General features: G+C 59.1%; 1 protein-coding gene across 2 annotated transcripts in view; it reads left to right on the forward strand.

The window, feature by feature from the left end:
- Nucleotides 1–15,372, forward strand: part of HIC2 (HIC ZBTB transcriptional repressor 2) — a 36,301-nt gene extending 20,929 nt beyond the window's left edge. Inside the window, exons 2-3 of one of the 2 annotated variants that reach the window (XM_045363924.2) lie at nucleotides 6,630–6,727; nucleotides 8,883–15,372. In XM_045363924.2, the coding sequence (XP_045219859.2) occupies nucleotides 6,702–6,727; nucleotides 8,883–10,704 (1,848 nt within the window). In that variant the 5' untranslated portion in view covers nucleotides 6,630–6,701 and the 3' untranslated portion in view covers nucleotides 10,705–15,372. The remainder of the gene's footprint in view (nucleotides 1–6,629; nucleotides 6,728–8,882) is intronic. The other variant, XM_045363927.2, reaches the window with a different exon arrangement.
- The last annotated feature ends 250 nt before the right edge of the window (nucleotides 15,373–15,622 follow it).

Here is a 15,622-nt window from a genome sequence, read left to right on the forward strand (position 1 = left end):
GCCTGAGGAGCAGAGAAGGAGGAGGCCAGCCTCAGGTCCCAATTGCTGCATCACCAATGTGTTGAGTGGAACCCGAGTGTTTATTTTGTAGAAGCTGCATTGGAGAGAGCTGGGCTCCTGGCATTTGTGGAGCCTGTTGCTTTCCAGGAGGATGGTCTGGGAGAAGAGCCAGGAGCTGCTGGCCGGCATCCAGGTCTAGGCTGGATTGCATGGCTGGGCTTGCCCAGAGCAGTGAGCCCCACCCACCACCAGCCCATGCCTGGAGGGACAGGGAAGGAGGTCATGGAGGGTGGGGGTGTTCCCAGAGGAGCAGCAAGCTCCACCTGGGCCTCCAAAGCAGGCTGTGTGATTGGGGCCCCACCTTGTCACTTCTGATGAAGGAGCCAGGCAGACCCCATGCCCTCACAGTGAGTTTGGGAGAATGCACCCAGGTGAGGCCCTGCTGTGGATATGCAGGTGGTGCTGGGGGGTGGGGGGGTGGGGGAGTGAGGCTGGAGGTGCAGACTGAGTCCCTCCTCCTGGCACACCAGTGCATAGAGGGCAGTGCCTCCTGTGACTCCCCCAAGCAGCTTGGCAGTTGGAAACCCTGTGTGAGTGGCATCCCTGGCCCTGCCTGCATTAGGGTGGGGTTGTCAGACTACAGCTCTGGAGTCAGGCTTTGAGTCCTCACTTTGCTACCTACATGCTCTTGTGACCCTGGGCAAGTTGCTTAACCCCCAAAAACCTTTAATTTCTTATCTGAAACTGCAGAGATAACGCCCGGCTCAATGGGCCTGTGGGAAGATTGAGGAGATCAGACCTGCCCACACGTGGGCTACCATCTCATACAGGGCTGTGGCGGTGGGCGAGGTGCAGCCTTGGCCCCTTGGAGCTATCTCTTGTTTACCAAGTCTTTCTCAGGGAGGACTCCAGGCCATAGGGATAGGATGAACAAAGTCCTGGGCTTGTGACTGTGCAGGGTTGGTTGGTCTGTCCAGGGGTTGGGCCTTGGGGCGCTTCTAGATCCTGGCTGCCTCCTGCCTGGCTGCCTTGTGCCCTCCAGTCTCTCCCATGGCTTAGGGGCCCCTGGGAAGAGGCTGAGCTCACACAGGGCCACCCCTTGCAGCTGCATCTGTCCCAGCCACACCTGAAGTTATGAGGTGACTATAGTTGGGGGTTGGTCTGGGACCAGGGCCGATCTGACCTTAGACTTAAGTTTGGGAGGAGTGGCAGCAAGTCTGGGGCTCTCTCTGATCCTGGTCAGATGTACTTAGACCTCTGGGATGTGGAAGTTGCCTGGTGGCCCTGCCCTGCCCAGCATGGCTTCTCAGCCTGGTGGCCCTGCCCTGCCCAGCATGGCTTCTCAGCCTGGCATGCTTGTCCCTCCCACCTGACAGTGGAGCTTGGGCGGGCCGTGGGCGGCCCTGCTCACTCTCAGCTGTCTTGGCGTCAGCTGGAGGGTTCCCATTTCACTGTTACTTTTGTTTAGGCTGGGAGGTGGTTAAGGTGCTGCTCCTTGGGGGTGGGCTGGAGGGAGCTTCTCCTCAGTCCTCCAGTATAGCTCCAGGCCTCATGCAGGAAGCCCCTTTCTGGGGAAGTTAGGGATGGCTTCCGGGGAGGAAGGTGGATGAGAAGGATCTTAGGAGGGCTAGGCGGGGTGGCCTGCTTGGGGCGGCGCCCTTTCCTGGTCTTCACCCTTCTCCCCCAGGCCTCCCTCCTGGCTGGGTGTGAGCCAGAAGTTTCAGTCTGGGTGCCTGTGCTGGCCTCCAGGAGGGCACGTTCTGCCTGTAGGAGCCAGACACTGAAGGCGGGTATCATGTAGCTGAGACCACACCCTGAGTTTGACCCCCACTTGTGGGCCTGGAGGTGGGCGTGAGATGTGTTCCTGTCTCCCAGAGGCAGGGCCTCCAGAAGGAGCCATGTGGGGGCCCAGCACCTGGAGCGATTCTGAATGCCTGGCTTCTTGGAGGCCAAGGCTCTAGGCAAGGTGGGTGTCCAGGCTGGGTTGGGGCAGTGCCTCTCAGATTGGGGGCTGGAGTTCTCTGCTTTCTGCCTCCGCAGGGATCACTTTTATCTGAAAACCTCCTCTCTTCTGGCCTTTGAAAGATGCTGACCAGAGCACACTCTCCTGCCTTTTATTGGGTGCTTAGAAAAAAGGCCTTGGCCGGGCGCAGTGGCTCAAGCCTGTAATCCTAGCACTTTGGGAGGCCGAGACGGGCGGATCACGAGGTCAGGAGATCGAGACCATCCTGGCTAACGCGGTGAAACCCCGTCTCTACTAAAAATACAAGAAAATTAGCCGGGCGAGGTGGCGGGCGCCTGTAGTCCCAGCTACTCGGGAGGCTGAGGCAGGAGAATGGCGTGAACCCGGGGGGGCGGAGCTTGCAGTGAGCCGAGATCGCGCCACTGCACTCCAGCCTGGGGCACAGAGCAAGACTCCGTCTCAAAAAAAAAAAAAAAAAAAGAAAAAAGGCCTTGAGGTGACCCTGTTCTAGCCTCCCCATGGGCCCCTGCAGCCACGTGGACTGACCAGAGGCTCTACACGCGGGCAGGTGTGGCCTGACCTCGCATAGGATCATGGACTAGTGGGTCCCCCAATGGGGGGCTGCTTCGAGTGTCAGGAGGCAGTGAGGGGTGCACAGTGCCCTGCCCTCTGCCATCCCCATTGGCTATTTGGCTGGTCTGCATTTGGGGAGCGAGTAGAGGGATCCAGAGTGCAGGGTGGTCTTGGCCTGGGGCTTTTGACTGCCCTCTGGAGATGCTCTGAGGGCCACCCAGCTGGGGAGCAGCTGGGAGGGACAGGAACCTGTTCCCGCTGTGGCATCTTTGCCCTTCCAAGCTGTTTCCCCGTCGCCCTTGGTCTCTGTGCCAGTTGGAAAATTGAGAACTAATCCCCTGGGTGGTCTGGAAATCATTAGTGAGAAGGGGGTGTCCTGTGCCCAGGGCTGCAGATGACATGTCCCTCCACACTTTCAGCCCCAGGTTTTCCTACCTCGTGGGGAGGTGAGAGGTCGGGGTGAGTGCTGGGTTTGAGGCTCAGCTGTGCTGTGTGAAGATGAGAGGGTCCCACCTCATCACATGGACAGAACACACAGGCTCCTGGGTGGCCCTGAGGGTCCAGTGACACAGCACATAGTAGGGCATACAACAGTGCCCAGTAAATGTTAGCTGGTGGTGTTTCCAGGAGGGAACAGGGTATCGTGCTGAGTTTCTGAACTGGGAATGTCCTGTGAAAGCCTCTGTCTGGAAGTTTCATTGGAAGTACAGTTTACATGCAATTAAGTGCCTAAAATTGTATTTTCATTTACCTTAACCCAGACTCCCAGCAAGATAGAGAGCTGCCCTCACCCCAAAGAGTTCCTCATGCCCCATCCTGGATAGTCCTGTCAGGGCCAGGCAGTGGTGGGCATTTGTCCCTCACCCCATCCTGGGCAGTCCTCACCTGTCCCTCCTGCTGTGGTTTTTACCCTCAGTCCGTTTTGCCTATTCTAGAACTTAATGTAAATGGAGTCATGCAGTCTGTACTCGTGCAAAAGGCTTCTTGCACTCAGTGCCATGACTGTGAGGTTCATCCATGTCTCTGCATCATTTCTGCCCTTTGTATTTTTGGCCGGGCGCGGTGGCTCACACCTGTAATCCCAACACTTGGGGAGGCCGAGGTGGGCTGATCACGAGGTCAGAAGATCGAGACCATCCTGACTAACACGGGGAAACCCCGTCTCTACTAAAAATACAAAAAATTAGCTGGACATGGTGGCAGGCGCCTGTAGTCCCAGCTACTTGGGAGAATGGCATGAACCCGGAAGGCGGAGCTTGCAGTGAGCCAACATCATGCCACTGCACTCCAGCCTGGGGGACAGAACGAGACTCCATCTCAGAAAAAAAAAAAAAGTAATACTTTTTAAAAATGTTGAGTATTACAGATATGAATATAACATGCAGATACCATGGTTTTTTTATAATCCCAGTCCCACAGATAATCTTATTTAGCAGTTGGATATGTGTGTCCCCAAGGTTTTTATTGCCACAGAATGGACTTGCTGGGCCGGGTAGGCTCTGACTGGGCCTTGGGCTGCCTTACTGTAAGTTCCTTGAGGGTGAACAGAGCGGGGGTGGGGCTGCTGTGGCTGGTCCAGCTCTGCAGGGCTTGGGCATGTGCCACCAGTGGCTTGAGAGGCTGGAGTGTTCCAGCCCCCTAGCGCCTGCCTGGGCCCTGGGCCTGCCCTCAGTGTTCGGGGACATGGCTTTCTGGCTTTTTAGTGGCAGGCACTGGGAGGGGAAGGAAAGGAGAGCAGTTACGTGTTGACAGTTCCGTAAACAGGGCTGTGCATCTGCTCTAACAGAAGGCCTGGGAAGGTAACCCAGAGGCTTTGGGTTCCTTCCTGCAGACCTTCTGGGTTCCCCAGAGAGAGCTGGCCCTCCCTCCAGCTGCTGGGGTTCTTGCCCTTCCCAGCTGGGGCCAGTCCATCTACAGGGGGAATCCTGAAGCTGAGGGATCCTAACTGGGGAGATAGTTTCTGTGCTACCCTTCTTGCCTCTCCCCTGGACCCCTGAAGGCTCTGTCCCAGGGAGGCGACGGGTCACAGCCTTAGGCGAATGCCCAGCTGGCCCCGATAGCCCAGGCCTGCTGCCCCACTGCCCCAGATCCTGGGCGTCCTGGGAGCTAGCGTTCTGGCAGGGCAGTAGGCCAGGGCTGGGCGTGCTAGCCTTGGGGCTGATAGGCCTGCTGCCCGGGCCTGCTGCCAGGGGCTGCTGGGTGCCAGGCGGCATCCTCATCGCAGCCTGCAGTCAGCTGCTGCCAGGGCTGGGCACCAGCTTCCGGGCCAGCGCCCAGAGCTGTGTTTCTAGTTACCTGGCACTCCCCAGGCGGGGTCCTCCAGGGTAGGCGCTTGCTGTTTCATGCCCAGCGGTGAGCGGGTAGGGCAGAGCTCTGTGGCTGAGAAGGAAAGAGCAGTGCTTAGTAGGGGTTTTGCAGCAGAATGGCGTGTGCCACCCCCCACCCCTGCATGGGGTGAGGCTGCATTGCTGCTTGCAGACACAGTGGTGGCCTAGACGTGGCCCAGACTCAGCCCAGCTGGTGTAGATGGCAGGCATGGTGGCATTGTGCTTGCTGTGAACTTTCTGCAGGTGGCTCTGACACCCTTGCCTCAAGTGGAGGGCGCAGGGAGGAGCCCTGCCCTGTTCTGTGTGACAGCTGACCCAGCCTGGGGCCATCCTTCCTTGGTGGAGAGACCTAGTCCTAGCCTGGGCTTGTGAAGTGCCTGTCAGGGCCAGGCAGTGGGCACTGATGGAGGGTGTTCCCACCCCCATGGCACTCAGGTGCCCCCCAGTCCTGTTCTACCACCCACTCCCTGCGCGGCATCCAGTAGCTGGCCTGGCCTCTGGCAAAGTCAGGTGACCCCTGGTTGCGGAGTTTGGCAGACGCTCTGCCCAGCAGGGCTCTGGTTGACTGGGTCCTGAGGGGCAGTGGTTGGGGAGCAGGTAAAGTGGCACAGGGCTGGATGATGGTGTCTGATTGTCTCCAGTGTGCCACCGAGACCCTCTATCCAGTTTTCTGACTGCTCCTGCCAGTGTTTCAGTGGCCCCTGCCTGACTGGCCTCAGCCCAGCGTTAGCCCACCAGGTCCAGCCCTCGCTAACTATCGACACCCTTGGGCTTCCTGCCAACAGAGCTGGTTCTGCTGCCCTCTGGGCCTTTGGTGGGGTCCTGGACCAGCCATGCACCCCTCCCCTCACACCCCCCACCCAGAGGGGAGCTGCATTAGGGGCTGGAGAGACAGCTGGCCAGCTTCAGCCTAGGCCTCCCAACCCTGGGCCGGCACCCCGGGTCTGGTCACATTCCTGAGGGACCTGCTGAGCCTCCCTGGCCCTGGGGGTGGAGTGGGGGAAGGGGAAATGGAGACGGGCCACTGCACGCCCCCTCCCTGACCCCGGCTCTGTTCCATGGGGGCCCAGGCTGGCAGGTGTGGGGTGCAAGGACCCACCACTTCAGGATCCCCCCTCCCTCAGGACCCAGAGCTCTGGGGGTGGGAGGGAGCCCGCCCTTTGCTGGTGGCAGCTGCCCAAGGGTTTGGTGGGCCGGTATTGAAAGCCCAGGCCTGCAGCTTGGGCGAGCCCTTAGGCAGTGAAACCTCTGGAGAGGGAAGGCCATGTGGTCTGGCTAGGGGGCTGGGCCCTCTGGGCAGGGAGGGGGTAAGAGTAATCAGGAAGGGAAGGAACAGGGGAGCCAGAAGCGGTTGAGACTGGTTCTTATAAATAGCCTTGCACAAGTGGCTCCAATTTTGACCTTTTGTTATGTAAATGTGACCAGCCTGGGAAGGGCCCTGCCCAGGCCTCCTGCCACCACACCCACAAGCCAGGAATTGTGTGTCTGCCACCAGCGCCCCCTGGCCTAGGTGACCCCTGGGTGTCCATAATCTCCTTGTGTGTGTTAGAGGGGGAGGTATCGCACCCTCTGAACTCCCTAGACCTGTTCCCTGGTCTTTACTTTTCCTGGTTGTCAAAAGGGACAACTGTGGCTCTGTGGCCACAGTCTCCTGCTGGGCTGCCCCTGGTGCCCCAGCCAGAGACCCCCAGGTGCTTCCCTTCATCGCCCTTCCCTCTCTTCGCTGATGGCTGTCTGGGTGACTGTGTTCGTCTTCTCTTCCCCAGGTGACCAGGCATTGATGCGCCCCCAGGAAGGCCACGCGCTCAGGAGGCCCCCCCCCGCTGGCTGCTGCTCACATGGTGTCTGGGCCCTTGGCATTCCGGTGAGGCGCAGGGGAGGGAGGACCGCCACTGGCCCCTTTCCCCGGAGCTCTCTGGGTGGCGCACAGCCCCACAGCTCAGCCTCTATCGCTGTCTGACCCGTGGTCCTTTGTGTGCACACAGCACTGGGCAGTGTGGAGGGAGCCTGGGGGCTACTGCCCTCTGCCAGCCCCGTTGCCAGTCTCAGGGTACCAGGTGTCTGGGCGCTGGCAGAGCCGGCACTGATGTTTTCTGGGAGCTAAGCGGCTACCGGGGCCCAGTGTGGAAGCCACACCTTGGGGGCTCTTTGTCCCTGCCTGGGGGATTGAGGGGCCAGGGAGCAGAGGAGGATTGGTTCGTGAAGTCTTCAGCCCATGAGCACTCTTCTGAGCTGCTGTGGGCTGGGCTGCTAGGCAGAGAGCCCCTGCAGGTGCTTGCTGCCTCTTGCTGTTAGGCTCTGAGTGCCAGTGGTGTTCCAGGCTGTGTTGCGCTCTTGCATGTTCACATTGAGCTCCGGCACCTTCAGGGGTCTGTGAATGTTAGGGTTTTCCTTTGTCTTTGCAAACAAGGGCAGGCATGGGGCTGGGGAGAGTTTCTGTCATGGGAAGGTTGGGTAGGGTGGGACCCTTTCCAAGGCTCTGCTCTGGGAGGCAGGGCTGGACACTCTGGGAGGGGCAGTAGATCCCAGAGGGCAGTGGCTGAGAGTAGTTCAGCTGCTGAGAGTCTGGACCCTGAACTGTGAGGCTCAGAGCTGCCTGTGGGCCCCGCTGCTCAGTTGTCCAGCAGCCGTGAGTCAGTGAGGAAAGTTCCTGTCTCCACTGGCCCCCTGCCCTGTGGAAGCTTGTGAGCCTGTCCAGGGCACAGGTGGCCACCTGTACACTGGCATGCCTTCCCCAGAACCCTCCTGCTGAGCTATTCTCTGAGGGGCTCTGGTAGGGGTGAGAGGATGGAGCTGAGCGTACTGTGTTTTGCACTGGGGAGTTGGGCTTAGGGCTGAGGATGGCTTTGAGTCATTCAAAACATTCCAGAGTCATTCTCTACACTGCCGGCCACAGTCCTTGCCTCTTCCCTTGGAGCAGCATTTCTCTCTTCCCCCCTGGGGTCCATCTGGTGCCCACTGTGCACCCGTGTGCGCTGCCCTTGCATTCCCACTGTGGGGTGCCTGGTCCATGGCAGAGGAAGCTGCTCAGTGGGGATGGGAAGCGTGGTGAGGAGCACCCGCTCTCGAAACCCCATGGCTTGCTGCCGCACAAGCAGAAATACACCTGGGCTGGCAGGGTTCCTGCAGAGACCAGTGGCGTCGGTGTGTTTCTTGCTTACTGAATTTGGTTAGCGCCTGTGCCAGTCTGTGTGACGGAGGCCAGCTGGCCAACTTTCCTAGGCCCAGATGGCGCTGCCCTTCCTAGAGAGGATGGAGGGTTCAGGTGGTGCCAGGTGTTTGGCCCAGACTGCCTTTCCTGCTTGGTACCTGGAAGCCCAGGCTGGGGCAGCACTTGGCACCCGCCCAGAGTGCAAGGTGGCCCAGGGCCTTGGGGAGAGGCGGGGCTGCAGGCCGACTGCAGCATCTGGGAGGCAGCCACGTGACTTCTGGCAAAGCTTGGTCAGCCTCTCAGGTGGCTTGGGAGGCATACCAACAGAGCCAAGGCTGCACACCAGAGGCTGCTGGCAGTTTGATTTGGGCCCTGCCGTATTTCAAAGGGAACATTTAGTTTTGGGGGATTTTTGCCAGCTTTCAAGACAAGCTCCTCTCAGGGAGGTCTCTGCTTTCTTAGGTTTAAAGCCATCTGCTGGTCATTTTTGGGTCCCCTTCTGGTGCCTGAGGGTGTGTCATCGACTTCATTTAGTGTAGAGACAGTAGCCCGGGCTGTGAAACCAAATGCAAATCCCTGTTTCTCTATTTGTCACCTCATCATCCTCCACCTCCGTTTTCTTATTAGTGCAAATGGGGCAGGGGCCTCTGTCCCTTCTCAGTTTGAGTCCTCAGTGAGGGGACACATATACTACGCCTGCATGCAGGGGGCATTGTGGGCTTATGTGCCGTGTACTGTGCCACAGGGGCTGCTGCCCTGTGTGGGGTAAGTTCTGAGGCACTTTGCCTTGTCGAGCCCCACCCTGCCCTAGAGCCCTGGTCCGAGTGTCCCAGTCATCTGACGCGTGCATGCCTGTTCTTGCCCACAGGTGGTGCGCGTGGGCAGGGCGCGGGGACATGGGGCCCGACATGGAGCTGCCCAGCCACTCGAAGCAGCTCCTGCTGCAGCTGAACCAGCAGAGGACCAAGGGCTTCCTGTGTGACGTCATCATCATGGTGGAGAACTCCATCTTCCGGGCCCACAAAAACGTCCTGGCCGCCAGCAGCATCTACTTCAAGTCCCTGGTCCTGCACGACAACCTCATCAACCTGGACACAGACATGGTCAGCTCCACGGTGTTCCAGCAGATCTTGGACTTCATCTACACAGGCAAGCTGCTGCCCAGTGACCAGCCAGCCGAGCCCAACTTCAGCACCCTCCTTACTGCCGCCAGCTACCTCCAGCTGCCCGAGTTGGCAGCCCTCTGCCGCCGCAAACTCAAGCGAGCCGGCAAGCCCTTTGGCTCTGGGCGGGCGGGGGCTGCCGGCATAGGGCGACCCCCCCGCAGCCAGCGGCTGTCCACAGCCTCTGTCATCCAGGCTCGGTATCACGGGCTTGTGGATGGGCGCAAGGGGGCCCACGCCCCCCAGGACCTCCCGCAAGCCAAAGGCTCAGACGATGAGCTCTTTCTTGGTGGCTCTAACCAGGATAGCGTGCAAGGTCTGGGCCGGGCCGTCTGTCCAGCTGGCGGGGAGGCGGGCCTGGGGGGCTGCAGCAGCAGTACCAACGGGAGCAGTGGGGGCTGCGAGCAGGAGCTGGGCTTGGACCTGTCCAAGAAAAGCCCACCCTTGCCTCCTGCTACGCCAGGTCCCCACCTCACTCCCGATGACCCAGCCCAACTGAGCGACAGCCAACATGGGTCGCCCCCTGCGGCCTCTGCCCCTCCCGTTGCCAACAGTGCCTCTTATTCTGAGCTGGGGGGCACCCCCGATGAGCCCATGGATCTGGAGGGGGCCGAGGACAACCACCTGAGCCTACTGGAGGCGCCTGGCGGGCAGCCTCGGAAGAGCCTCCGGCACTCCACTCGGAAGAAGGAGTGGGGCAAGAAGGAGCCTGTGGCTGGCTCCCCCTTTGAGCGGAGAGAAGCGGGGCCCAAGGGTCCCTGCCCGGGAGAGGAGGGCGAGGGGGTCGGGGACAGGGTTCCCAATGGTATCCTGGCTGGTGGGGCTGGCCCTAGCGGGCCCTATGGGGAGCCCCCTTACCCCTGCAAGGAGGAGGAGGAAAACGGCAAGGATGCAAGTGAAGATAGCGCGCAGAGCGGGAGCGAGGGGGGCAGCGGCCACGCCAGCGCCCACTACATGTACCGGCAGGAGGGCTACGAGACAGTGTCCTATGGGGACAACTTGTACGTATGCATCCCCTGCGCCAAGGGCTTCCCCAGCTCCGAGCAGCTCAACGCGCACGTGGAGACTCACACGGAGGAAGAGCTGTTCATCAAGGAAGAGGGGGCCTACGAGACAGGCAGTGGGGGTGCCGAGGAGGAGGCCGAGGACCTGTCAGCGCCCAGCGCAGCCTACGCGGCTGAGCCCCGGCCCTTCAAGTGTTCAGTCTGCGAGAAGACCTACAAGGACCCAGCCACGCTGCGGCAGCACGAGAAGACGCACTGGCTGACGCGGCCCTTCCCCTGCAACATCTGTGGCAAGATGTTCACGCAGCGCGGCACCATGACGCGCCACATGCGGAGCCACCTGGGCCTGAAGCCTTTCGCCTGCGATGAGTGTGGCATGCGCTTCACCCGCCAGTACCGCCTCACCGAGCACATGCGTGTGCACTCGGGCGAGAAGCCTTACGAGTGCCAGCTGTGCGGGGGCAAGTTCACCCAGCAGCGCAACCTCATCAGCCACCTGCGCATGCACACTTCTCCCTCCTAGAAGCCAAAGACCCGCGGGCGCCCTCTGCCACCTTGCTCCCCGGGAACCCATGGAAGGAGAAGCGAGGTGATGCAGCGGCAGGGGCGAGACCCTGGGTCCAGTGGAGGCTCCGGGTGGCCCCTCTGGCCCCCACTGCCCACACCCAGAGCTTTAATCGACAGTCTGTACCAAGCAGAGCCGAGAGGAGGGAAGCCAGGGGTCCCAGCCCGTCTACCTCCCCATCCCACCCAGGCCCCCAGCTCCCCGCGGGGGCCACCGCAGGGCCTGTGGGCTGGGTCACGTGGGTCTCGCTGGGACCTGGTCCCTTTGCTGCAGTCGGCTTGGAGAAAGAGGGCAGTGGGACGCTGGCCACGGCCAGGGTGGTGTCAGGAGCAGGCCCCACCCCGCTAGCCGTGTCTGTGTGTGTGCTTGTGTCTGTGCGGGCGCGTGCGGCCCTGGTTCTGCAGGGAACAGGTGCTGGGGGTGCAGATCCCTCCCTCCTTGAGCCAGGGTGGCACTGCTCACTGGCGCTGGGACAGTCAGGGTGACCCCACCGCCTACCTCTCTACAACTAAAGAGCCCTCTGGGCCTGTGTTGCTGTTATTCCTACTGATCTGCTCCTCTGTTTTTCTTTTTGATTTTTGTTCTTTAAACCAAAACAAACAATAGCTTATTTTCTTCCCGCCCCCTCCGGGCTGAGCCTGGGTCTGAAGACTGAATGTAACAGGGGCCGCTGGCCCTCCTGCGCGTCCCCCGGCTCTGGCGCTGCAGGGGTGCTGGTGCGCCACCTCTCCAGGCCCCAGAAGCCCTTCTTGCCCAAAGGCTTCCCTGGTCCCTGAGCCCTGCCTCGGCTGCCTCAGGAGAGAGTGCTTTTCCTGTAGTTTCCAAGGAATATTCTTTGTTTAGAGGTACTTGTTTTTTATTAAGAGAAAAACCAGTGTAACGTTTATGTGACTGTTTGAACTGGAAGGTCTGGGGTTCCGGGGGGTGGGGGGAGGCTGGACTCGATGCCGGGGCCGTCGGTACTCGTTTTCATTTTTGTGTGTGTGCGTGTGTGTGTGTGTCTGTGTGGTGTGTGCTGTACGCATGGGCAGACGTTTCGCTTTCCCTGCTTCCTCACTGAACAAGGTGGAGACTTCTGACATTTTGCTACCTCTTGAATTCGTGACAATATGTTGGTGACTGGCAGTGGAAGCCCTTGACAAGCGCCCAGGAAGTCGTGTGCAGGAGCCAGCAGGGTGCCGAGTGGCCCAGTGCCTGCAGCTCACCTGTGTTTTCCCTTTGAGTCTTGGGCCACATGCACCCCGAGGGGACCCTGGCAACCCGGGAACACAAACCTCTGTTTGTGGCATAGGGGAGGGGTGTGAGGCCCCAGCCTGGAGCCAGGTACTGGGTGCTGACGGGAGCCATGAGGAGGGTGGCAGTTCTTTGCAGCTCCTGGCCAGGGTGAGGCAGAAGTGAGCCCTCATCCTGCCACTCCCACCCTCCATTCCTGCAAGAGTTTGAGCTTGAGAGAGCTGACCACAGGGCCCTCTGGGGAACAGGGATTGCACTTCCCTGAGCAGTCCTGGCCCCCGGCCACCGTCTAGGGGCCAACCTCTCGCCCCTCATCTTGGGCTTCCTCAGCCAGCCTCAGATACTTCCATGGGCCCCGAAGTGGGCTCTCAAGGCCAGACCAAGGTTGCTGATCTCAGTCCCACTGTCTTCAGCCAGCTGGAGCTGTGGGGCTGGGCCAGCAGGCTTTATCGTCATCTTGCTTCACCATTTTTTTTTTTTTGTTTTCTCTTTTCATTCTATTTTAAGTTTAGACCAAAAAAATACAGTCATCCCCTACCCCCACCCCTCTAGAGACCCTCCAGCTAGAAACAGAGCCTGAGTTCAGGGACCCAAGTGGGGAGCGGCGTGTTTGGGGTGAGGGAGTCGGGCAGATGAGGCTCCTGGCTGATCCCTCCCTGTGGTGATCCCAGCCTGAGACGGCCCTTCTTCCCTCCTGGTGGTGGGAAACAGAACTGGGCCCTGGGTCTCAGGTTCCAGCAAGTCAGGCTGGGGACCTGGGGGCAGGAGACCCATGGACTCCATCCTTACTCAGGGCGCCCCCGCTGTCCTGACCCCACCCCACCCCATCAGCACTTAAGCCACGTGACACAAAGTCTGTACCGCACAGGAAATGTGCACACACCTGGCCGTGTGCGTGGCCTCCCGGGCTGTGGGCAGCCGCATCTGTGAGGTGACTTGTGAAAGTAGGTGATTCCTTTGCAGAACTTCAGGGACTGGGAGCAGAGGCCCCTCACTCAACGACGTTTGTGCGACATAGTATTGTACCCACCTTAGTATTGTATCGAGCCTTTTCTGTATTTTAATGAGAAAGCAGAACACTAGTTTCCTATTTAAGACTTTAAGGGTTTTTGGGACAGGGCGGGATTAACACAACATTTGGCTTTGTTTTCTTTTTCCTTTGATTTCCACGTTGGGTGTGTGCGAGTGTGTGTGTGTGTGGAGATGTTAAGAGCCTCATAAGGAAACTGGGTTATTGGAGGCCAAGGCGGCTTACAGTTCTCTGCGTTTGTCACTTAATTCCTGAATGTTTCGGAGAAACAGGAATCAGAAAATAGCAGATATCATGTAGGAAAGAGAGGATAAACAAAGAAAAAAGAAAAAAAAATAAGCTCATACCCAAATTCACAAAGCCTATTTTTTAAACCAAAGCACATTTTGAATGAGTATGGAACCTCCATGGGCTCAGAAAAAAGATACTAATATATTTATCTCATTGTTTACATAAGCTTTTACAGTTTCAGACCTCAGCAGCTGTAAGGCCAGTCCAGGGAACCCTCCCCTGCTGCTGGAAGCCCTTCTGAGTTGGCTCTGGAGTGGTTCACGAGCAGAGAAGGGCAGCCCTGGGACTGGGGAAGGGACTGGAAGCCTCCCTGGAGTCACCTGAACCCTCGTCCGCATTCCCAGGGCCCCTCCAAGCCCAGCTGGCACCAAAGAGCTTGGGCCCGTGCTGACCAACCCCCAAGGCCCTCTGGCCGGACCACGCTGGTCCTGACCAGCTAGCCTACACGGGGATGGCTGTCAGTTCTGGCCACAGGACCTGAGTCTGGGCTTGGGTCCCCTGCTGCTCTGCCCGTGACCCTCGGGGATGGGTTGATGTGAGGGTCCCACTCAAGCCAAAAAGCCGGGACCTTTGCACAGCTCAGTCGACTCTGGTGGGTCCCCAGGAGTGGGGACCCTTAACCCCACCCCAGACAGCAGAGGGGGCTGACTGGGTCTGGTCCTTACCAACATAGACGGTGCAAACACTCTTAACAGTGTTGTTTTTGTATCAATATGTTTGTGCAGTGATGAATGTATTTATTTCTCAGACTTAGGGCGAGTGAGCGGGTGGCAGGCCGGGCTCCGCCACTGCACGCTCCCGCCGGACCGAGCCCCAGCAAGGGCTCCTCCAGGATTGCAAAAAAAAGGAAGAGAAAAGATGAACCTTTAAGCAAATAAGAATCTCAGAGACTTGCAGCATAGCCATACACCTCAGCCTGTGAAATGAGCAATCCGGACCCTCATCGACTTTCCCCACCTCAGGCAGCCATGTGTGTTTCCCGTTCGTCACCACTCGGGGGCGCCGGGCCGCCCACCCACTCCCCCAACCTGTCAGTATTCACTGGACCTCAGACCCCATGCAGGAGTGCGATCCGGGCTGGGCCGCTGGGCAGGCTGACCCCCTGCCCTCCTGCCGCCATCCTGAGTTGGGGTGAGGCCTGGGCAGCCGGAGGGCAGGGCTCAGGGAGCAGGAGGCTGCATCCGTCCACCCCCCAGGCGTGGGGGACAAAAGCCAAAGGCGCCAGGCCTTAGAGCAGACAAGGGCTCTCAGCCCTGGCATGCCCCCTAAAGGGACCAAGGTCCTATTTCCCAGTACCCCGTCGGGGCAGATGTTACTGAACCTGTGAATCAAGATGCCAGGAGTGAGGGGCTGGGGAGGGACCTAACTGGAGCCTCAGTCTGACATTCCACGCCGGGGTAGGGGTGGGCATGAGCGGTGGGAACTGAGGCTGCCCAGGACCCCCTTCCTAGGATGCCCTGGCTTCAGTCACCCCACTTTAACTTTCTACCAGGACCCCCTCCCCCTACCTCACCTTGCTATTTATTGCTGTAATTTATTGACCTCAAAAATGCTGCATAACAGACCTCACTGGGGTAGGGAGGATCCCCAGGGCTCCCACCCTCCACTTGGCGGGCCCCGTGGGGCCAGGTGCTGAGGGGAACCTCTCTACCCCACCCATCACTAGCTTCCCTCTGCCCTCCCCCACCCGGGGGGGCCCAGGTTGGGCACTGGCTCATTTCTCGCAAATACCTCGAAGGGGAGGGGGGAGGGATGGGGTTATAGCTGTTTTGTTTAATTGGAACTGGAAGAGGGATCATGTTTTGTTTTATGCCCTTCCCAGCAGGGGGGAGGGACACCGGGATCGCACTCCTGTACTGGCCACCGCCGCTGTCACTTGTCACATTGAGTTCATGTCCCTTGAGAGTTTGTATAAATTCAGGTCAGAACTGCAGCTACACAGCTGCCCAGTGTCATAGAAAGAAAAGCAATTCACCAACGACTGATCTCTCCATTCAGAAGTGTGCAGTCTTAATGTACAGCGATGAGAAACTGTTATTTTATGATCTTTTCATTAAAAGCTTGATTGAAAACTGGTGTGGGACCTCCAGTTTCTGCTTTGGCTGTTCTCTCTAGCAAAGTGACATGGCTTCTAAGTCTTAGGAGGGTGGTGTCTGGGATGGGCATCTGCCTGCCACCATTCAGTGGTGCTTGGTGGTGAGGTGCTTGGTGGGTCCTGGGGGTGTGCACTGGGCCAGTGGACTGGCACTTTGGTGTCAGTATGCTCTTGGGCAGTGTTGGCCTGAGTTAGCTGAGGCTGTCTGGGAAGCAGCAATGTGTGCA

The sequence above is a fragment of the Macaca fascicularis genome, chromosome 10 (assembly GCF_037993035.2).
Source record: "Macaca fascicularis isolate 582-1 chromosome 10, T2T-MFA8v1.1".
Classification (NCBI taxonomy): Eukaryota; Metazoa; Chordata; class Mammalia; order Primates; family Cercopithecidae; genus Macaca; species Macaca fascicularis.